At 43.8% G+C, this 22714-nt stretch overlaps 1 protein-coding gene across 1 annotated transcript in view; it reads right to left on the bottom strand.

The window, feature by feature from the left end:
• Positions 1–1771: 1771 nt before the first annotated feature.
• cad (carbamoyl-phosphate synthetase 2, aspartate transcarbamylase, and dihydroorotase) overlaps positions 1772–22714 on the bottom strand; it is a 21860-nt gene continuing 917 nt past the window's right edge. The window contains exons 2-43 of the mRNA XM_083535603.1: positions 20105–20244; positions 19890–20019; positions 19462–19604; positions 19241–19382; positions 18387–18558; positions 16433–16618; positions 16233–16342; positions 15880–16022; positions 15626–15757; positions 14839–15072; positions 14539–14760; positions 14262–14450; positions 14051–14175; positions 13081–13214; positions 12149–12261; positions 11787–12037; positions 11243–11489; positions 10894–10992; positions 10267–10491; positions 10001–10183; positions 9702–9920; positions 9414–9581; positions 9042–9224; positions 8843–8947; positions 8509–8751; positions 8343–8424; positions 8079–8245; positions 7839–8003; positions 7639–7770; positions 7358–7559; positions 6942–7132; positions 6404–6544; positions 6223–6318; positions 6003–6138; positions 5244–5410; positions 5078–5152; positions 4271–4483; positions 3810–3935; positions 3435–3590; positions 3251–3352; positions 3068–3162; positions 1772–2113 (exon numbers count right to left, since the gene is read on the bottom strand). Of these exons, the coding sequence (XP_083391729.1) occupies positions 2014–2113; positions 3068–3162; positions 3251–3352; positions 3435–3590; positions 3810–3935; positions 4271–4483; positions 5078–5152; positions 5244–5410; positions 6003–6138; positions 6223–6318; positions 6404–6544; positions 6942–7132; positions 7358–7559; positions 7639–7770; positions 7839–8003; positions 8079–8245; positions 8343–8424; positions 8509–8751; positions 8843–8947; positions 9042–9224; positions 9414–9581; positions 9702–9920; positions 10001–10183; positions 10267–10491; positions 10894–10992; positions 11243–11489; positions 11787–12037; positions 12149–12261; positions 13081–13214; positions 14051–14175; positions 14262–14450; positions 14539–14760; positions 14839–15072; positions 15626–15757; positions 15880–16022; positions 16233–16342; positions 16433–16618; positions 18387–18558; positions 19241–19382; positions 19462–19604; positions 19890–20019; positions 20105–20244 (6584 nt within the window). The 3' untranslated portion in view covers positions 1772–2013. The remainder of the gene's footprint in view (positions 2114–3067; positions 3163–3250; positions 3353–3434; positions 3591–3809; positions 3936–4270; positions 4484–5077; positions 5153–5243; positions 5411–6002; positions 6139–6222; positions 6319–6403; positions 6545–6941; positions 7133–7357; positions 7560–7638; positions 7771–7838; positions 8004–8078; positions 8246–8342; positions 8425–8508; positions 8752–8842; positions 8948–9041; positions 9225–9413; positions 9582–9701; positions 9921–10000; positions 10184–10266; positions 10492–10893; positions 10993–11242; positions 11490–11786; positions 12038–12148; positions 12262–13080; positions 13215–14050; positions 14176–14261; positions 14451–14538; positions 14761–14838; positions 15073–15625; positions 15758–15879; positions 16023–16232; positions 16343–16432; positions 16619–18386; positions 18559–19240; positions 19383–19461; positions 19605–19889; positions 20020–20104; positions 20245–22714) is intronic.

The raw sequence follows: 22714 nt of genomic DNA, 5'->3' as shown, positions 1-22714 counted from the left end.
AAACACACCTGTTCCCAAAACCCAATCACTGATCACTACTGTTCCTAAAACCCAATACCTGATCACTACTGTTTCCAAAACCCAATCACTACTGTTTCCAAAACCCAATCACTACTGTTTCCAAAACCCAATCACTGATCACTACTGTTCCCAAAACCCAAATCACTAATCACTACTGTTCCGAAACCCAAACACTGATTACTAATGTTCCCAAAACCCAATCACTGATCACTATTGTTCCTAAAACCAAATCACTGATCACTACTGTTCCCAACACCCAATCACTGATCACTACTGTTCCCAACACCCAATTACTATTGTTCCCAAAACACAATCACTGATCACTACTGTTCCCAAACCCCAATACCTGATCACTACTGTTTCCAAAACACAATCACTGATCACTACTGTTCCCAAACCCCAATACCTGATCACTACTGTTCCCAAAACCCAATCACTGATCACTACTGTTCCTAAAACCCAATACCTGATCACTACTGTTCCCAACACCCAATCACTGATCACTATTGTTCCTAAAACCCAATCACTGATCACTACTGTTTCCAAAACCCAAACACTGTTTACTACTGTTCCCAAAACCCAAACACTGATAACTACTGTTCCCAACACCCAATCACTGATCACTACTGTTCCCAACACCCAATCACTGATCACAACTGTTCCCAACACCCAATCACTGATCACTACTGTTCCCAACACCCAATTACTACTGTTCCCAAAACCCAAACACTGATCACTACTGTTCCCAAAACCCAAACACTGATCACTAATGTTCCCAAAACCCAATCACTGATCACTACTGTTCCCAAAACCCAAACACTGATCACTACTGTTCCCAAAACCCAAACACTGATCACTACTGTTTTCAAAACCCAATCACTGATCACTACTGTTCCCAACACCCAGTCACTGATTACTAATGTTCCCCAAACCCAATCACTACTGTTCCTAAAACCAAATCACTAATCACTACTGTTCCCAAAACCCAAACACTGATCACTACTGTTCCCAAAACCCAATCACTGATCACTACTGTTTTCAAAACCCAATCACTGATCACTACTGTTCCCAACACCCAATCACTGATCACTACTGTTCCCAAAACCCAAACACTGATCACTACTGTTCTCAACAATCTAGTGGAACATCTTCCCAGAAGAGTGGAGCTTATAAGAAGAGCAAAATGGGGACTGAATCATATTTTTGTTTGTATAAATTCTTCAGTACTTTATAAAAGTATTTTCATTTTGAGGAAAACTTTTCCTTTTTTCCCGGTTTCGAAAAAACTTTGTTCCTTGTTACTTTGAAGTTCTGACGTGAAAGGAAGGTGTTCTGAATGAGAAGTTGTGAGGAGAGCACCGGGGTAACACTACGGTTCTGAGAGTGTGTGTGGAATATGGGTTCTCCCACTGGGTGTGTATTGGAAACCCTCTTGTTATAAAGAGCTGATGTGCAGGAGAACGGAACACAGACCTGCATCCAATACTCACATCATCATCATCATCATCTTCTCAGCTGCTCCTGTTAAGGGTCTTCACAGTGAATTATCAAACGTTTCCAAATTCCTCACCATCTCCATAAACCTCGTCCTTCCTCTTTTCCTCCTGCCTCGTCTCCAAAATGTCCTACCTGCACGGTCCCTCTTACTAACTCACTTTGGTCCACCATCCTTGTGATTCGTATTACATATAAACCAGACGAAACCTGAGTTTTGTTATTGCAAAAGAAAGAAGCACAAAAACCCCAGGAATGCTGAGTCATGAGTTTTATTAGGAAAAATATATAAAGCAGCCGTTCCCATGATCCCTTTAATCATAAACAACACGGTCCCCGTAAACCACGTTGGCACGACATTTAACACAGTAAGACACCAAGATCGAGAAGAAGCAGTACTACGGTCCCTCCGAAGTCGATAGTGGACTGGTGATGACGTTTCATAAGGTACGTCTCTTCTAGGAGACTGTATGAGATTCATAGCAGAGTTCCGGCGTCTCAGCGTCCGAGGACGGTGGCCAGAAGCGCCATCCGGATGTACATCCCGTTTTCGGCCTGGCGGAAATAAGCGGCACGAGGGTCCGTGTCCACCTCCACGCTGTACGACCGGAAAAAAAAAGAATTCAGACGATGTTAATTTATTATATTTATTTTATTAACTAACGTATCGATGCATCTACAGTCACTAATTTATATATTTAGTGATTTATATAGTTTTAATACAACAAACTCGTCGTAAGACCAGGAGAGATGTTACCAGATGTTCTTCATGCTCAGGGAGGATGTTTTCAATGGAAATCAAGTTTGCAGGACATTTATATATTTGTTTAGTCAAAGGAGATCTTACTAAGCGTTAGTTTGTTGCATAGAAACGAAAGGAGCGTGCCAAAAAAAAAAAATTGATAAAAAAATTGATAAAAAATGTAAAAATTCGGGTTTCCACACTTTTTTTTTTTTTTTTACAGACACTGTATAATTTATTCAGTACTTTTATATTTAATCAAATTTATTCATGAATTTATGTATATATACAGATATTACTGTGATTAATGATATTTTTTAACTGCTTACATACAAAAAAAAGGAAAGAAAAAAAATGTAAATAAAATCAATCGCTAAATATGTTTTATTTTCAAATTTTTATATAATGTAAAATATATTTTTTGCCATATATATATATAAAAAGAACAACAATACTCTAATAAAATTCTTCCCATATTTCACACTATTTTTTGTTTTTCATAGCAGGTTTAATATCCATTTTTATATCAAATAATTTTTTTTTTGTATCAATAAATAAACAGGACGTTGCAGCCTTAAAATGACACGCCCCTTTAAAAAAAAATTAAAAAATTGCATGTTATAAATTCCACACGAAGCATACGCAAAAATGCTTACTCAGCAATCATTTATTATTATTTATATTTTCACTGATTTATATATTTGATTGATTTTATTTATTCACTACTCGAGTGGGACATATGCTACCACCCCCCCCCCCCCCCCAATAATTCTTTGAAATCGCATTCCGTACGCATATACACTTCCGTACCTGATTTCGTTAACCCTCGGAAGTGGATGCATGACCACCATTTTCCTCTTGGCTCCGGTCATGATGTGGGGGGTCAGGATAAACTTCCCGAAGCACTAAAAAATAAATTAACAAAATAAAATCAATAGGTTTTGAAATGCGGCGAAAAGGAAATTACGGGGGTGGGGTCTGGGGGGTTCTTACCGCGTTGTACTCGTCTTCGGAGGCGAAACGCTCTTTCTGTATGCGTGTGATGTAAAGGACGTCGGTATCAGGCAGCGCTTCTTCAATACTGCTGAACTCCTCCTGGTGAGGGGGAAAGAAATCACAGAGGTCAGTATGTCATTTTATATATATTATAAGTAAAAGGTCAGAAATGCACACGGACCTGCTTTATTCCTTTAGACGCCACGAAGTCGACGATCTCATGAGGCATGCTGAGGTTTCTGGGGGAAACGTAGCGCAGCGTGATGCGATACTGAGTCAGAAGCCGAGCTAAAGAATGCACCGTCCTGCCGTGCTTCAGATCTCCCACCATCGTGATCTGCAGAAACACAACAGAGGACTCGTGAAAAACAACTGTGATCTTCCACACACATCCAGATCTTCATGGAGCTTGTTTTGTGCACCTCTGTGAACAGGGTTTTTGGTGCGCTACTGTATTCAATTGGTCGGGTGTCCGAATACTTTTGGGAGTTAGTTCTAAAGATAAAAATGAAATGAAATATTTATGAAGCTCTAACAGGAGCCCTGGTGGACGTACGGTCATGCCGTTTACTGTGCCGAGCTCCTCGCGGATGGTGAAGATGTCCAGCAGGGCCTGGGTGGGATGCTCTCCAACACCGTCACCGGCGTTTATTACCGGCCTCCGACAATGCTTGGCGGCTTTCTGCAACGAAAGACGAGAACGACGTTGAGAACGAGAAACTCAAACTCAAAGAATGAAGGGTTATTAATAATAATAATAATAGAAAAAACCCAATAAAATTAAATAAACAAAATTGGGCTTCACAACGTGAAAAACAATTCCAGTCATTTCCAGTAGGGGGCGAGTCGCTAACTGTGGGTTCTTTTTCATACCTCTGGCATTGTTGTGTTTTGAAGTGTGATAATAAAAAATAAACTAATAAGTAAATAAAACGACGACACCGCGCTCAACTGATTGTAACTATTTTCCGGTATGAATACGTGTATCGTTACAATAATAATCATAAAAAAATCTACCTCTACAGCTCCAGGCACTGGATGGCGCAGGACGATGACGTCGGCGTAGCAGCTCATGGTCTGCACCGAGTCGGCCAGGGACTCGCCCTTCTGTGTGGAGGACGTCGACTCGCTGAAGTGCACCACGGATCCGCCGAGGCGCTGCATCGCTGCCGCGAAAGAGCTGCTGGTCCGAGTGCTCACCTCGTAGAACATGGAGGCCATCACCTTACCCTGGAGAGAAACCCCCCCCCCAAAAAAACCTACAATATTATTATTTCCATAATATAAATATATATTTTATTTTTATATACACTAATATATACACATTAGGTGCGACATTTCTCGTCAGAGACACGTGTAGGTTCCTTTTGCTTCTATGCAACATGTAACGATATGAAGATCTCCTTTGACCAAACAAATCTAAAAGATGTCCAGATGTTCCACTTGAATTCCATTGAAAAATCCTCCCTTGGCATGAATTCGAGCTTCACACACACTCGGACGGTTCGCATTTATCATTTGTCGGAGATTTTCCGGTTCATCCCAGACGGAATTGCACGGTGTAACAGTGAAGTATTGGATGGTTGCCATGTTGGTTCATTTCACCCCCACCCCTCCCAGCTCTAAAACCACCCCAAATTATCAAACTATTAACAGGCAAGATCTGCTAACATCTCTCCTGTGTTTCAGCCAAAATCTGTCCACAGGACATTTGTTGCACAGAAACAAAAAGGAGCGCACACACACACACACACACGTGTCTCAGGACGGTACGACGTTTCCTCGCACGCTCTTGATTCCTACAGCACTCCATCGAGAGCTTGCCTTTAAGATGTCCAGACTCCTTTCTTTCTGGACCATCAGGCGAAGTGTGTGAGCCACGTTGAACAAGTGTGACATCTAAAAGAAAAGAAAAGAAAAAAAAAAAAAACAGTATTTAGTACTCGAATGAATTAATTACTGACGTTACACCCGAGTGGACGTGACGTACCTGCTCCTTGGTAAACTGGCGTGCAGAAAGGATGTGTTGAGCCACTAGGGGGTGGAGCAGAGGAGAAGTCTGGAGGTGAGACACAGCCGGAGTCTGGATGCTCTGAGGCGAGAGGATTCGGACGAGCGGAGGAGGATGTGAGCACGACTCGGGAACAGGAGCCAATTCTGAGAACGAACACAAAATGTCATCTCTGATAAGGGTTGAAGAATCTCTATAACCTTGAAGAAAAACTGAGGTAGAAAGGATGGGGAAGGGGGGGGAGATGTGAGGTTAAGATGTTCTGATCAGAAAGTTCAAATCCCACCACCACCAATTTGCCACTGCTGGGCCCTTGAGCAAGGCCCTTAACCCTCAACTGCTTGGAGAATTATAATCGCTATGTATAAGAACGTCTGCTAAAATGCGGTAAAAAGGGAAATCCTAATCAGCTTTACAAGCGCTAACAAAGAAAAGAAAAACAAGACAAAAAAGACCCCTTATTGGACTTTTCCTTTTTTTGCACAATTTAACATTTTTGCACAATACTGTAAAAAGTGTGACAAATTAAATTTTATTTGATTTAAAAATAAAAAATGTTTTCCCTTATACCCAAGAAAACTTTCTTTGCTAATTTTTTTTTCATATTCGCTTTTTTTCAATTTTTTTATTTTTAAAAACACAATTTATTATTATTATTATTTTTTCCATTTAATTATAATTTTTTCTATATATTATACAAAGATATTAAAACCCAAAAAAAGCCCCGGAACGGCGTACCTGGCGGTAGCCCCGGATCGGACGCATGATGGACTCGAGGCGGAAGCATGAAACGATCTCCGGCTGCTCGGCGTGGACTCGCAGCTCGGGTACGCAAAGATTCACTCTGAGTCGCTTGTCTGGGATGTTCAGGAGTCTGTGTAACACAAACACACACACGTGCATTTTTCGTGTTGAACCTGAAATGCTGCAATTCCACAACGGAGAACTTAAATGCTACCTTTTGGATCTCCTTAGATGCTTCAGGAGCCGGTGACTGATTAGGAAGCACCGCCCATGTTTTTACGTCTTCCCCGTAACCCGGAGGCACTAGGACCTGTGTGACAAGGAAGAATTCTTATTTTTTTTTAAAAACAAATAAAATCCTATTAATAGTGTCTGATGAAACCATAAGTTCTTACCTGTCCGTCTATGTAGGCGACCTCCCCTCTCAGCACCACCCTCATCACTTTCCCCTTCACCCTCATGCCCTCGAACGGGGTCCACTTCGACTTCGTGAACTGCATGTGCTTCGGGATGATCCACTCTTGCTCCAGATCCACCTGGATTTTTCAGAATGGAATAATCTGGTCATAAATACTTACAAACTACATCCTACCTCCACATACATACACTCCTTACTCTCGTTTTATCTCAGGAGGCTTTCACATCGCCATTCAGAAAGAAAATATATATAATATCTATGTGGACAAAAGTGTCAGGGCACCTGACTTTTCAGCCATATGTGGATCTTCTCCCAGACCCAAACCAAAAAAGATCTGCTATAGAGCTCAAATCCTATTGAACACCTTTGGGATGAATTGAAACATCACCCAGGACCTTCTCACCTTAATCAGTACTTGACTTTGTGGCCGAATAAAATCTGACATCTCCATAAAATCTAGAGGAATTTAATCAGGTGTCCACAAACTTTTGCACCCCAAAAAAGCTTAAACAGACCTCGACGTAGGTGTTCTCTTGGAGAGGAAGCGAGAAAATGTGTGCCGGGTTTTCGTAAAGCCGCTTGATGATGTCGTCGACGGTGAGGCGGCCTTCGCTGACGGCGGTAAGCAGCAGGGGCAGCATGGTCTCCAGACCCGGGTAACCTGGAGGAGGCTTTTCAGAGTCCTTCTCCTCCAACGTGTGAGGAGCTGCAGTTGGAAATAACGATGCGGATGCATCAATAGAAAAAGTGTGCATCGGACGGATACAAGCTACAAGTTATTAGTAAATGATTCCTGCTACGTGAAATTCGCGACCCAAAAGTCACAGAATACGGATTAACATGGCAGAGGTAGAGCTGCGTCTTCCTGCAGACACAACAGGAAAAGAACGTCTGCGAGCATTAGATTTTTTCCATCGCCAGTGCCCCTCACCGTGATCAGTAGCAAAGCAATCGATGATATCCAGATTTTCCCACAACGCCTCCATGTCCTCTCGGGTGCCCAGCATGGGTCGCACCTGCGCCCTGCCGTCCCCCAAGACGGACACGTTGTCTTCGCACAGGAAGAGGTGATGAGGAGCCACTTCGCAGGTCACCTGGATGCCCTTCTGTTTTGCGGCTCGGATGATCAGAATCTGCGAAAGGAAAAGAAATACGTAAAAATTTTCGGAACGCCGAATCTTGCCGGAGGATCCAAAGAATTCGGAGTAGTACCTCCTCTTTTTTGGCAATATGGCAAATGTGAACAGGCCTCTGGTAGAGTTGAGCCACCATTAAAATGGCGGCCACGGTCTGCTTCTCGGCGTGGGCCACGATCGGTAGGTGCTTTGGCCACTTTTCGAAATGCTGAAAAAGAAAAGAAAAAATGAGTACACGCCCACTTTTATTACAATTCTAGTGAATTAACTACTGACCTCCATCCACAAGGAAACGTTGTCCATCTTAAGCGTGGAGTAAGTATCATTGAGGTACATCTTCAGCCCCGCCGTTGCGTTAGCGATGGACGGCAGGATCGCCGCGTTATCCGAAACGGCTCCGGCGTATAAAGCGTAGTCGCAGCGACACCCCGCTTTCGCCAGCTACACGGACGCAGATGGAGCTTTAGGAAAAAGCCGGATGCAGAAGATTTCAAGTATCTTAGAGGGCAGAATTACCTTCTGGACCAGAGCTAGAGAGCTGGGGTCGATCACAGCAGGGTTGGTGTTCGGCATCGCGCAAACCATGGTGATGCCTCCTGCCAGGGCGGCGGCCGTGCCCGAGGAGAAATCCTCTTTGTGGGTGGCACCAGGTTCTCGGAGGTGGACGTGAACATCAATGAGGCCTACAAGAACAGGGTGGATGTTTTTACACTGGGGCAAGATCCGAGTGAGGTTCAAACTCAATTCCATTGGATGATGGAATGTGTGACGAATATTTACCAGGTAACCGGATAAGTTTCTGGGAGGTCATGCTGTCGATGTGAGTCTTGATGGGAGGAGCTTGACCGATCTGCCTCAACGCCTGTTGAAAACAATGTGCATACCAAAGTATTATTTTTTATATATATAAAGGCGATTTGAAAGGAACCAAGGATGGATTTCTGACCTGAACAAAAAGCTTGGTGCACTTGATATCGATGATCAGCGGTACGGAGTAGTCCACCGCCATGCGCCGGGTTCGGTACCCTTTGGTCACGAAGGAGGACAAGCGACGTCCGCCGGCGTTCCTCATGGACAGGTTGATCACCATGTCAAAGTGGTTCTCCTCCAAGTAGTCCATGATGTTTCTTTGCTTGTCCTTGTTGGGGCAGTCGCTCTCTTCTTCGAACGGCCAGTCGACAGCCATCACCTAGGGGTAAGAGCCAGTGGGGGTCAACGTGGTTGAGAAACCAAGTTTAAAAAACATCTAGAACAATTTCTGGGGAAACCTCAGCCCTTACTTTGACACCATGTTCAGTGTAGAAGTCAGCGGTCCCCAGACTGGCGTACAGGTTGTATCCAAGACTCTCCAAAGCCTGAATTGTAGGCAGGAGCTCGCTTTTATTCTGAGGGAGAACAAAAAAAACCAAGTAGTTTACAAAGTGACCAGAAAAAAAAAAAAACCAGCATACGAAATTGAGTAAAAAGCTGTTCGGATACCTTGTAGCTGCCGATAGACAGGAGGATGTTCTTCTTAGGGATTTTGAAACCCGTGCTGAGCATGGCTTTCAGGTACGCCTCGTAACGGTTCTCGCCGAAGCAGGCCACCTCGCCGGTGCTCGTCATCTCCACGCCCAGCACGACGTCGGCACCGGCCAGTCGAGAGAACGAGAACTGAGGAACCTTTTGGAGAAATAAAATTCAATGGTCAGAAAGGCTCCGGTTGCACATTGGCCTTTTGGCACACTGACCTATGGCTGGTGCTCACTGTGACTGTGCGTGTTACAAAACGGACACTCTCTTTTACAGTACATCCACAACCTGCTTTGCTTTCTGCACTTGTTTGTTCCCCCCCTGTTTCCCGCTCTTTACCTTAACACCAACAATTCCGATCCCTGTCATGAGTCCTACAGCTTCCACTTCCTGTCCCATGATGACCTGGGTTGCCAAAGCCACAAGATCTACGCCCAGGGTTTTGGAGACAAATGGGAAGGAGCGTGAGACTCGGACGTTGCACTCGATCACTTTCAGCTGGTCGTCCTGAATTTGCGTGCAGAAAAAAAATAAACCACAAAACAAAATAAAAGTTCATTTCGATCACGTTTCCATTCCCAGAAGACAGACGATCACGAAGACCTCCTGTACGCGGGACGATCTCACCTTAGCAATGAGTTGCAAGTTGAACGGCCCGGTGACTTGTAGCTCCTGCCCGATGGCATGTACGATCAGTTTGATGCGCTCCATGGTCTTCTGGTTGATGTCCTGGGGTGGCGTGACCAGCGTAGCGTCCCCGGAGTGCACCCCGGCGTTCTCCACGTGCTCGGACACGGCGATGGCGATGACCTCACCGTCGCACGCTACGGCATCCACGTCAATCTCCTGCAACGACAATAAAATTTATTCCTTTTTTTTTTCTTCGATGGGGCACAAATATAGCGTCATGGGACATCTGAACAAACCTTGGCCTCCTGGATAAATTTGGAGATAACCACCGGGTGCTCTTTGGACACGGCGACGGCGCTGCTCAGGAACTTCTCCAGGTCGCTATTGGAGTACGCGACGTTCATGGCGGCTCCGCTTAAGACGTAAGACGGCCTCACCAGACACGGGTATCCAACCGCCTCGCAGAACTGCATCGCTGACTGGACAAGCCAACGCAAGGAATGTAAATATCAATATTTTTCAAGAGCAATAAAAAAGTGCATGGAAAGGCGAAGTGAAGTACCTCGGTATCTGAAAGCTCTTTCCAGCGAGGTTGGCTGATCCCAATGGTGTCCAACATCCTGGAAAATTTGAACCGGTTCTCGGCGGAGTCGATAAACTCGGGCGAGGTGCCCAGGATGCGGCACTGCTGCCTGTGCAAGGACATGGCGATGTTGTTGGGGAGCTGGCCTCCCATGGAAAGAATCACTCCCTCCGGGTTCTCCACTTCGTAGATGTCCATCACCACCTGCGATTCAAATCACAGGGTTTCCAACACTTTTTTTCCTTATTCCGAAAGAATTTTTTTTAGACTCCACTACGCAGACTTCCCTAAAGACCATATGTGAAATAATGATTTTTTAACTATTACGTTACAATCTTTGATGTACGGCAGAATCAGAATCTGATATTTTCCATGTGTTTGGTCGCATGGAAGGGGGCGCTGTAGTCATGGCAACTACTGCCTTACAACGTAACAACCAATCACAGATGTCTAGACTGTTTTGGTCTTCCGTCCACACCAAGGCGGCATTTTTAGTCAACGAAAACGTAGCTTTTTGAAAACCCCCTTTCGAAAAGTAAATAAACGGCGTGCAGAAGTTGGTCGGAACGCGTTACGTTTTAGCTCACGTTATGATTTATTACTCACCTCAAAAGAGATCTCGTCGAAATAGAGCCTGTCGCACATGTCGTAGTCCGTGCTGACCGTCTCGGGATTGTAGTTCACCATTATAGTCTTGTAACCCATCTGAGAAAGGAGGAGGAAAAAAATAACTAAACAGAGCCATAACAACGGAAAACATTTTCACCTCGGGGTTGTGAAATCGTACAATTTATTATTTCTGTAACCGTTCCAACATGGCGGCATTTCAAAACTAACTTTTTCTTGGCGCTTGTGTCAGTGAAGATAACTCTCCCATACCAGCAGATGGCAGTATCCTGATCAGAAGTCCAAGGTCTAAGGAGTATCTAGGATTTTAAAACCCCCTTTGACTCACCTTCCGAAGCTCCTTGATGCACCCCACGGCACACCAATCGAATTCGACGCTGCTGCCAATGCGGTACACGCCGGATCCGATCACCATGACGTGAGGTTCCTCGAACACCATGTCGCTCTCCGTGCCGTTGTACGTCATGTAGAGGTAGTTGGTGTAAGCAGGCCACTCGGCAGCCACGGTGTCGATCTGCTTGACCATCGGCAGAATCTTCCAATCCTGCCTCAGCTTCCTCACGGCCAGCTCAGTGCTGAGGACACACGAAACGAACGGAACGTTTAAACCTCTGCGCGATCTTCTACACCCCCTCACCCACCCCGCGCGATCTTCTACACCCCCTCACCCACCCCGCGCGATCTTCTACACCCCCTCACCCACCCCGCGCGATCTTCTACACCCCCTCACCCACCCCGCGCGATCTTCTACACCCCCTCACCCACCCCGCGCGATCTTCTACACCCCCTCACCCACCCCGCGCGATCTTCTACACCCTCACCCACCCCGCGCGATCTTCTACACCCTCACCCACCCTGCGTGACCTACGTGCCTTTGAACGGAGAGAGCGATCTGCTTGTCGGAGAAGCCCAGCTGCTTCGCCCTTCTCATCACCTCGGTCGGCATGGCACTTTCATCCTGGTTATAGGTCTCCAGAAGCTTCTCGTGATCCACGATGTTCTTCATCTTGTACAGGAACCAGCGGTCGATTTTGGTCAGCTCGTACAGGCGGTCGATGCTGTAGTTAGCATACAGGGCTGCCGCCAGAACAAATATACGCTTGTCTGTAGGGATCTGAAGCTCCTGAAGAGAAGAGGAGAAGATTCAATTTTAAAAAACAGCAGCAGCAGCAACAGAAAGAAGAAGGACAAAGAAGAACGGGGATTGATATGACCTGAATTTTTCAAACCTAACCTGCTCAGAAACCGGTTTGATGGTGCGGTCAAACCCAACACAGTTCTCATCCACCATCCGGAGAGCTTTCTGGAAAGCCTCCTCGAAGCTTCGTCCGATGGCCATCACTTCTCCTAAAATGGAAAAAACAGATCTGTGAGAACGACCACTATTTCTTTGGATCATCTTTGAGATGGTTCTACATTTCGAATGGAGTCCTGTGTAGGAACCTGTCCAAGGGGACTTTTGTGTCTCATCTCCATAAATGATCTCTGGAGCTCCTTCAGCATAACCATCAGGCTGGTGTTCCCCTCGCTAACCAAGCGCCTTCTTCTCAATTGCTGAGTTTGGCCAACTCTGAATGTTTCACCCAGATTGGTGAAATACAGCGGTGATTGTTGACCTTCTGCAAGTTCCTCTCATCTCAATAAATGATCTCTGGAGGTCCTTCAGTGTGACCATCAAGCTGGTGGTCACCTTACTTACCAAGCAATTTCACAATTGCTCAGTTTGGCCAACTCTACGAAAGATTCTTCCAAACTTCCTCCATTTAAGGAGGACACTGTGCTCTTGGAAACCTTTATCAGTTTTATTTGTTTCTCAGATCTTCAGGCCTGTCTCTGAGCTCTGCACTTGTTCCTTTCAGTTAAAAATGCAGGTGTGCTCCAGTTAAAACCATGAAATCAAAGTGTAGAAACATCTTGGAGAAAATCCTTAGAAACAGGGCATGCACCCGAGATCAGTTTCAAGTGCATCAGCAAAGCCTCTGAACACTTTCTAAACTGTTAACAGTCTCCTCTTCTTCCATGCTGGTCCTTACCAACCTTCAGAACCTGTAAAGCCCTTGGGCCAAACTCACAGATCTTCCACTGGCTTTTCCCACCTTTCAGGAGCTCCAAAAACCACAATAAAAATTAACTAACTAAATAAAGAAATAACGCAGGAGAACTTACCGACGCTCTTCATGGAGCTTCCGATTTTGGTGCTAACCCGGAGGAACTTGCTCAAGTCCCAGCGAGGAACCTTCACCACACAGTAGTCAAGACTCGGCTCAAAGTTTGCGGTTGTGGAATTGGTGACGGAGTTTCTGGACAGAAAACATTGCAGAAATTACAGGTAGTCCAGTAGTTACGATGGTTCGACTTACGATTTTCCAATCTTACGATGACGATACATCGTAAGACCTAAAGTCCTGAAGATGCGACCTGCCGAACAACGTACTTTTGAAAATAGTTTAGAGTTAAGATCAAAGTCATTCATTCAGATTAGATTAAACCCTGATGGAGCCGCCCTTAGATTAGATTAAACCCTGATGGAGCCGCCCTTAGATTAGATTAAACCCTGATGGAGCCGCCCTTGGATTAGATTAAACCCTGATGGAGCCGCCCTTGGATTAGATTAAACCCTGATGGAGCCGCCCTTGGATTAGATTAAACCCTGATGGAGCCGCCCTTGGATTAGATTAAACCCTGATGGAGCCGCCCTTGGATTAGATTAAACCCTGATGGAGCCGCCCTTGGATTAGATTAAACCCTGATGGAGCCGCCCTTGGATTAGATTAAACCCTGATGGAGCCGCCCTTGGATTAGATTAAACCCTGATAGAGCCGCCCTTGGATTAGATTAAACCCTGATAGAGCCACCCTTAGATTAGATTAAACCCAGATAGAGCCGCCCTTAGATTAGATTAAACCCTGATAGAGCCGCCCTTAGATTAGATTAAACCCAGATAAAGCTGCCCTTAGATTACATTAAACCCAGATAAAGCCGCCCTTAGATTAGATTAAACCCTGATAGAGCCGCCCCTGCTAGGCTAGGACATAGTCTCGACTTATATTTTCAATTTACGATGGTGTCAATGTAACGCATCTCCATGGTAACTCGGGTAATACCTTTAACGCCACTTCTTTGTTGCGTGACTTACTTAAGGACAGGCAGGGGGATTCCCAGTCCGAGTTTAGCAGCAACGTAGGCCAGGGGGTATCCTGTAGCCTTGCTGGCCAAAGCGGAGCTCCGGGAGAGACGGGCGTTCACTTCGATGATGTAATACTGGGAGACAAGGACAATCATTAGGAACTCCCTCCGAGTACCACAATTTTAATTGAAATCTATTCCCTCAGAATTCCATCTGTTACCTGCTCGGATTCCGGATTGACGGCGTACTGAATGTTGCACTCGCCCACGATCCCCAGGTGGCGGATGACCTTGATGGACGTGCTCCTCAGCATGTTGTACTCGTAATCGTTCAGTGTCTGACTCGGAGCCACGACTATCGACTCGCCCGTGTGGATTCCCAGAGGATCGATGTTCTCCATGTTACAAACCTGTCCGCGAATTACGGAGGCCGTTAAAACGTGCGCACAAACGCAACCTTCATTGCGACCTTTACCTCCATCAAATCAAAATATTTACCGTGATGCAGTTGTCGTAGGCGTCTCGTACGATTTCGTACTCGATTTCCTTCCAGCCTTTGAGGGACTTGTCCACGAGGACCTGCGACGTGTGGGCTAAGGCTTGCATGACCAGAGCGATCAACTCTTCTTTGTTGTTGGCGAATCCTGAGCCCAGGCCTCCCAGCGCAAACGCAGAACGGATCAGGACCGGATACCCGAGCCTCTCAGCCGCAGCTACCGCCTGCAAGAAAAAAGAAAATTCTATACAAATCCTTTCATCCTTTCAAAAGGATATAATTCTTTTGACAGACAAGCTGACCTGCTCCACGGACATTGCTGCCTCGCTCGGTGCAACATGCTCGTCGATCTCCTCCATTTTCTCCACAAAGATCTTCCTGTCTTCGGTCATCTCGATGGAGGCCACAGGGGTTCCCAAAACTCTCACGTTATACTTCTCAAGAATCCCCAGCTTGGTCAGTTCCACTCCGCAGTTCAGAGCCGTCTGACCCCCGAACGCCAGCAGGACTCCATCAGGACGCTCGTTCTTGATCACCTGGGTTACACAAGTTTATGCGGTAAGCTGCAACTCACTCAAAGGAACTACGAGGAGCCAAGAATTCAGGTTCAGACCGTGTGCCAGGGGAATAACAAAAAGTACTGACATACTGGAAATATGATTTGTAGTAAACAGTTAAGTAGAAAATTAAATATTTAATCTAAATATAAATGTATATAAATATATAAAATATATAAAATCTCTCTCTCTATTTGCTTCACACACACACACACACACACACACACACACACACACACACACACACACACACACACACACACACACACACACACTCTGTATTACCCAAATCAGGTCTAACAAATGTAAACAATATATAGCCCACAGATAGCCACAAGGGGGCGCTATTAATACTGTTAAATAAGCATTTTGTGGAAAAGACAATGTTTGTGTGTGGTTTTTGTTTCTTTTTAATAAAAATGGTCAGAGGAACCAAAAACATATCAGTCTGAAATGTTTGACAGGTTGACGCATGGCGTCATATCCCAGTGATCCTATTTGGTTTGTTGTATTTTTTTATAATTTTTTTTACCTGTGTAACATAATCTGGGGTGATGGGAAGGAAGTAGACTTTGTCAGCGAGGCCTTTGGAGGTCTGCACTGTAGCAATGTTAGGGTTGATGAGAATCGTCTGGATGTTCTCTTCTTTGAGAGCTTTAATTGCCTAAAAGAAATTAGAAACTGAATGAGAAAAAGCACCACCAGGAATTACACGCAAAAACGCCGATCTCTCACGATCCTTCATTCACTCCAAGATGATAATGCTGACCCAAATGGTTTTCTCACCTGAGAGCCAGAATAATCAAATTCTCCAGCTTGTCCAATCGAGAGACCTCCAGAACCCAGAATGAGCACTTTTCGGGGCCGAACAAAGTCCTCTGGCTTCGGCGATCCAGGGAAGGTAAGATGCTGAGTCAGCCTTTCCTTCACTACACAAATATAAGAACGTTCTTCAGGGATGGTTTAGTCATCACAGGATTATAGAAGTTATTTCTACATTTCCTTTACGCTCTCTTTATGCTCCCTTCACATTCTCTTTATACCAACTTTACAATTTCTTTACGTTCCCTTTTAAACTTCCTTTACACTCCCTATTTTTTAGTAGACTCATAATTAAATTCTGGGGACAGAACCCTCACCTGAATTGCCAGCTCTGCCCTCTTTGGCATCCCGGACAACATCCAGAAAAACATCGAAAAGGCTCACCAGGTCTGTGGGTCCGGCCATGTGCTCGGGGTGGAACTGTACACTGAGCACAAAAACCCATAGATGTACAGCAGTGAACACTGAGCTCTAAACTCCCTTCAACACAAACACAATCACTCCTGGGATGAAATACCTGAAGAGAGGCTTGTAGTTGTGCACGATGCCCTCGTTCGTGTGGTCATTCGCGTTGGTAAAGAGAACATCCCAGTCTTCAGGAAGGGTTTGGGGGTCCACCGCGAATCCGTGGTTCTGAGATGTGATGTAGCAACGTTCAGTACCTTTATGGATGCAGGGTTGGTTGTGGCCACGATTCCCGTATCTACATCACAAAGGGAATTTATTGGATATGGAACACGAAGGTACAAATGTTGAAATCCTTCCATTTGAGACAATAATTGAGCTCGTGCAATGTTAATAAAAGTTCGTTTTGATTGGTTAATCGTATGAGAAGAAACTGACTAATCAGAATTAAGCATTTCGAAAGCCAAGGCAATAAACAAATCTTTAGAAATTATTTAAAAAAAAAAAATTTAATAAAAAAGAATGGTCATGACTTTCTTTCAGTTGCTTCACAGACCACATTCAAGTTCTTGAAATCAGAGTTTCTGTAAGTCAAATTTGAGAAGAACTTTAAGAACATTAACAAATGAAATTTAAGACCTTCATCACAACACAAAAAAACCCACACAAATACGTTGTTAACTTGCCTTAAGCCCTAAATCATTGTTTTGTTAAATCCAGGTTTTGCTAAACTTGAACTTCCCTGTAGCTGAAAAATAAAATCCATCTTTTTTTTACTTTTGGAGATTCACTCCAATAACAGAAAGCTGATTGGCTGTTGGTCTCATCTGTAGTCTTAATACAGCGAATTATATTTGAACTAGCGAAATAATGAACTATAACGCCACAGAAACTAACAAACAAAAGCGTTACATCGACGCCAGGAACTTAAAAACCGTTTACAATGATTTAAAACCTACAACAGCGAACTCTTTAAGGCCTAAAATCTAGATTTTTAGACTTTTCGGACCCCACAGAAACCCTGCAAGATGCAAGACTGCTATACAATCTATTAGATTAGACAAAGCAAACTGCTCGTTCAATGCCAAAGCAAAAAGCTGGCATGCAGTTCGAACTGGCATCTGACCTGGCCTTGAGTATGGACCAAGAAAAGAACAACAGAGCGCTCTGTGTTCCACAATCTCCTTTAAACTGCCACATTCAGCACAAAATACTGTTTCAACAACACGGCACTCCCGAGGGAACTCTGACAGAGCACTGGGAAACATAAGTACGTTGTTAGAAAGCTGTGAGGTAAATTACACAAAAAAAATCCAGTACAGGCATTGTGGTGTGGCGAGAGCAGTTATTACATCCATATGTAAGCCGTCATTTATTACCAGGTTCTGTTTATGGGATGGTGGGATTTAAAACCAAATCCAACATCTTATCCACTGAGCTCCCACTTTTTTGCTACAAGCTCAAGAATGTCCCCCAATTCCCTCCATCTTCTTTAAAATGTCAAAATATGATTTTAATATAATTAAACAGTAACTTAAAAGTCCTGTTGGAAAAAAAATGGTCACCATTATGCTAATCATCCATAGTAGGCTAGCAGAGGTTAGTTTACTCACACAGATATGAAGCAGGACTGCGACTTTTCTAGAAAAGTGTATGTCCGATCGAGCTAAAATTTTGCGCACAGCGTTAATTCCATATACAGATATTTGTCGACGAAACTGAGCTGAGAGACTTATAGTTTTCTCAGTTATACAGCTAAACAATTGAGAGTTTATGGACTTGCACAAGCTTGGTGATAGTGGGATTTGAACTCATGACCTTCGGATCTACCACTTCCCAAATTTGCATCAGGCGCAAGAATAGCACCCGACTTGCCCTCAACCAGAGCGACTTTCATTGACGTCATTCATACCACTGAGGGGGGTGCTCATAGGCCCAGGCGTAGCAGCTAGGTGTGGCTGGGATTTGAACCCACGTCCTTCAGGATTCAAAGTCCAATGCCTTAACCACCTGAACTACCAAAGTTAACTCACCAAAACACAAAATTTCCACTGGTATGAACTTACTTCATTTTGTACGTCTTTGCCCCGATAACCAACGAGAGCAGCTGATGACCCAAGCAAATTCCAAACACAGGTTTGGGCTTTTTCACACATACAATCTTTTTCAGGTTTTCTATAGTCTCCTTGCAGAACTTGGGGTCACCAGGACCGTTACTAATAAAGAGTCCATCGAAGTCTGGAGAAAAACATAAGGACATTGGTAGTCATTTAGGGGTTAAAAAAAAGAACAAAAAAACATGGTTCAAGAAAACTCTACTTAATCTACTCGACTAGATTAAAGAAAATAGAAGCTAGAACAAACTCTGGAGTTGGTTTAACTTTTTAATCAGTAATATAATACAGCAATTAACCATGATAATTTAGGGGTGTGGCCAAATATCGGATAAATAATTCAGCCCTAAGAACAAGTTTCTCAAGATCTGTAAATGAGATTGAATTAAAATCTAGTCTGGTGCAAGGTTGTAAAATGAGGACGACCACCACTGGCCAATCAGCTTTCAGGACGTTTTACAACGTAGACATATCCTTTACAATAAAGCACATTAGTATCCTGCAGTGACACACCAGTAGCCACAAGGGGGCCCCATTGAAAGCTAGCTTTTCATCCAAAATTTCTATAGTGGTACACGGCAGAGGTCGACCGATACATGGGTTTTGCCAAAATAAATGCATACAGTTTTTCCAGGATGCGTCAAAGAGTACAAGAGTGGCCTCTAGAGGTGAATCACTGATGCCACATGCTGTTTATTTTCTGTCAATTTTGCATGTAACTTCCATCCACTATCAGTCAACCTCTATTACATGGTACAACCTATGGCCAAACACAATAGTTGGTTGAACTTTAATCCATCACTCACCTTCAGCTTTCAGAGAATAATCCCACGGAACGACGGTGACCTGTGCACCTCTGGCACACAAGCAGCGGATCTGATTGTGCTTAATACCGCAGTCAACCGCGACGATCCTTAACGTGCCGTCCGTATTGAAAACCCTGGGCTCCTACAAAACGCATAAGTATGAGTAAGAAACCTTGAAGGGAAAGACTTGTAGAGTTTAAAACAATGCGCTCAATTCTTACTTTCAAAGACACGTCTTTCACCAAGTTCCGAGTATCAGGATTGTCATAAGGTATGCTTTCAGCCATGGTCCCATCCACCACGAGCTTTCCCAGCATGGTTCCTTTTTCCCGGATCTTTTTGGTCAAAGAACGTGTGTCGACCCCTGTTTGTTTGTTTTTTTGCACAGAAATGAGGTTCACGGATTTAGGGCTGGGATGATAGATCAATACACTATCGAAATCACGATACATGATTTGTTGATGCGAAAGAAAAGTATCAACTGATATAAAAGAAATATCGTGAAACGCATAGTGCATCCATAAAAACGTCCTCTGGTATTATGATACGATATTTGAGTCACATCGCCCAGCCCTTTATTGAATTTCCAACATGCTGTAGCCATAGAAAGATCAGGAAATGTGACGTCATGTGATTTGCTATGACTTACCCTGCAGCCCAGGAACACCATGCTCCTTCAACCACTTATCCAGAGACTTGCTCGAGTTCCAGTGGCTGGGATCCTGAGAAACTTCTCCAACGATGAGAGCAGCAGCATGGATCTTGGCGGATTCAAACCACTGAAATTGCACATGGGAGCGGTGAGAGAACAATCGACCCAAACACAAACGATCAGGAAGTATTCGATTTGCTGAAAATAGGTACCTTGCTAAGCCCAAATTCACCAGGGGTGTCACTGGGGATGCCGTAGTTCCCAATTAGCGGGTAGGTTAAAGTCAGAATCTGGGCTTTATACGAGGGGTCAGTGAGGGCCTCAGGGTAGCCCACCATTCCTGTCTGGAAAACTGAGGAGAAAACCAATCATGGCTGGATTTGTTTGAAGACACAACACATCTTTTCACAACCTGGTATAATTAATAAATGCTAAGTCTCAAATACACTATTTGATCAACTAGTTTATGGAAATCGCATTCAATCTGTGGTCTCGATTTGCTCTTATTATAACCTCCATTCTTCTGGGAAGGTGTTCCACAGGATTTTGTGGAGATTTCTTTCAGTCTCAAGGGAGCTAGTAAAGTCACTGGCAAATTCCAGTCAAGATCTTCCACACAAATACAACCCATTTATAGAGTACAAAGTAGTAAAAGTTTCACGAGTAGTTTTGTCACACGCCAACAGATGGCAGCACAAGGCTGCACGCACAGTCACAGGGTGCACTGTGTGTAATAGTGTGTGAATGTACATTAAATACATAGATCTAGTCTTGAAACTTGATACCACAACGTATTTTCATGAAGCTGGCTTTTTGGCATTGTGTAAAAACTAGTTCTCCTAAAAAAAAAAAAAAAAATCATGCTAGCACCTCCAAAGACATCTGATACAACAGTGTGGTGACCTTTCAGGGTAGAAACACACTAGTTCTTGCCAAAACAAACAGCATTACCTTCAATTTTAGGTCATCATTCCATAGTAGGGGTAATTGGGTAAATACCACTGATGCTCCATCCCAAACAAAACCAAAGGTCACAAGAGATCTCCTGCATATCTTGCTTACTTGACCAATTTTGCCACCTATTAGACCTTTGCCTACTGTGTTGTAACGGGACCGAAGATAAAAAAAATAAAATAAAAAAAAAGGAAACACAGCAAGGTCCTTGCTGACGATGATTAGCACCACTCGCTACCTCAACAGAACCTTTGATCGGCTTTTCTGCAAACTTTACAAAATCCTGTTCTGGTTATCGGGCTTGTGTGGGCTTATTAGCTTTATAGGCTAAAAAAAGAGGACATTATTTGAAACAATCAGATGCAACATTGCAAAAAATAGACCTGAAATGGAAAACCTGGAAGACCTGAGAGAATTTTTCTTTTAGCAAGAGTAACAAATTAGGCTAAATCATTAAAAATATGCTATACACTCCATTGTAACATTTGAAAATACATTTATACACTACGTAGTAAAAGTCTAATATACAGCAGGTGGCGCTGAAACCATTTGTTTATTATTCTATCACAGGTTTATTACATAACTGCTAACGTTTTCGATCCTGATAAGCCTGTGGTATATAGGTGGTTCCGCTACGATGTACCCTAAAAGCTAAAGCTACCCTAATGCTAAGCCTTTTCACTACTGTTACCCAGGTACCACACTATCCGAACTATTCACAAAAGGTGATTTAACAAAGATTACTATTTGATCCTCGATGTCTGGTGCAGGCTCTTTATTAGTACCTAGAATTATGTCAATTACAGCAGGGGGAAAGTGTCTGCTTACGAAGTCCTACGTTAATAATATTGACTTCTCATTAAAGTCTTTCGATCCTTAGGCTGAAAACAACTTGTTCAGCCAAGCTTGGTTAATAGATTTTAGGGTCGAGGTGCAGATCTACAAGATTTATGGCAAAGAGACTTACGATCAACTGAAAGTTTTGGAGGCTGTTTTCAATTGTGACACATTCACTCAGGGAGTGAGACCGTCTTCCTGTCACGTTTATATAGAAGCCATATCTTCTTAATCCACTACAGGCCTGATGTTCTACCTTGATGTTTTATTCCTATTTGGAGATTCGTAAACATGAGGATTACGTCATGAGCATGCCCCTACATCCTAACCCGAGGTGCTAACCTGCATTCTGAAGGGTTCTGATCTTAACCCGGAATGAACCTGTGTTCTGATGGGTTCTGATCCTAACCCAGAGTGTTAACCTGCGTTCTAATAGGTTCTGATCCTAACCCAAGGTGTTAACCTGCATTCTGAAGGGTTCTGATCTTAACCCAGAATGAACCCGTGTTCTGATGGGTTCTGATCTTTACCCGGAATGAACTTGCGTTCTAATGGGTTCTGATCCTAACCCAGGGTGTTAACCTGCGTTCTAATGGGTTCTGATCCTAACCCAGGGTGTTAACCTGCGTTCTAATGGGTTCTGATTCTAACCCATATCCAACCCTGCGTTCTAATGGGTTCCGATCCTAACCCATGGTGTTCACCTGCATGATAATGGGTTCTGATCATAACCCAAAGTGTAAATCTGTATTCTGATGGGTTCCAATCTGAACCCTTCATCGGCTAAAGCTTGTTCTACACACAGCTGAATCGCACAGCACCGGGTGAAATCTTACCAACGTCGGTTAACGCGTCCCATCACGCATTCTGACATTTTTTACATCTGGAATGTTCTTGCAGTAGAACCAGTGGAAAGTTGTGTGCAGAATTTCCGAGTAATAAGAATGACATTATCTATACACGGATATCTAGACCTGAAAGTCTTTAAAAAAAAAATTTAATAATAAAAAGTCCAACTAAAGAGCATCAAT

Source organism: Silurus aristotelis, assembly GCF_946808225.1.
Source record: "Silurus aristotelis genome assembly, chromosome: 29".
In the NCBI taxonomy this organism is placed as follows: domain Eukaryota; kingdom Metazoa; phylum Chordata; class Actinopteri; order Siluriformes; family Siluridae; genus Silurus; species Silurus aristotelis.
Note: the sequence above shows the minus strand (reverse complement) of the source record. Positions and strands in the feature narration are given on the sequence as shown.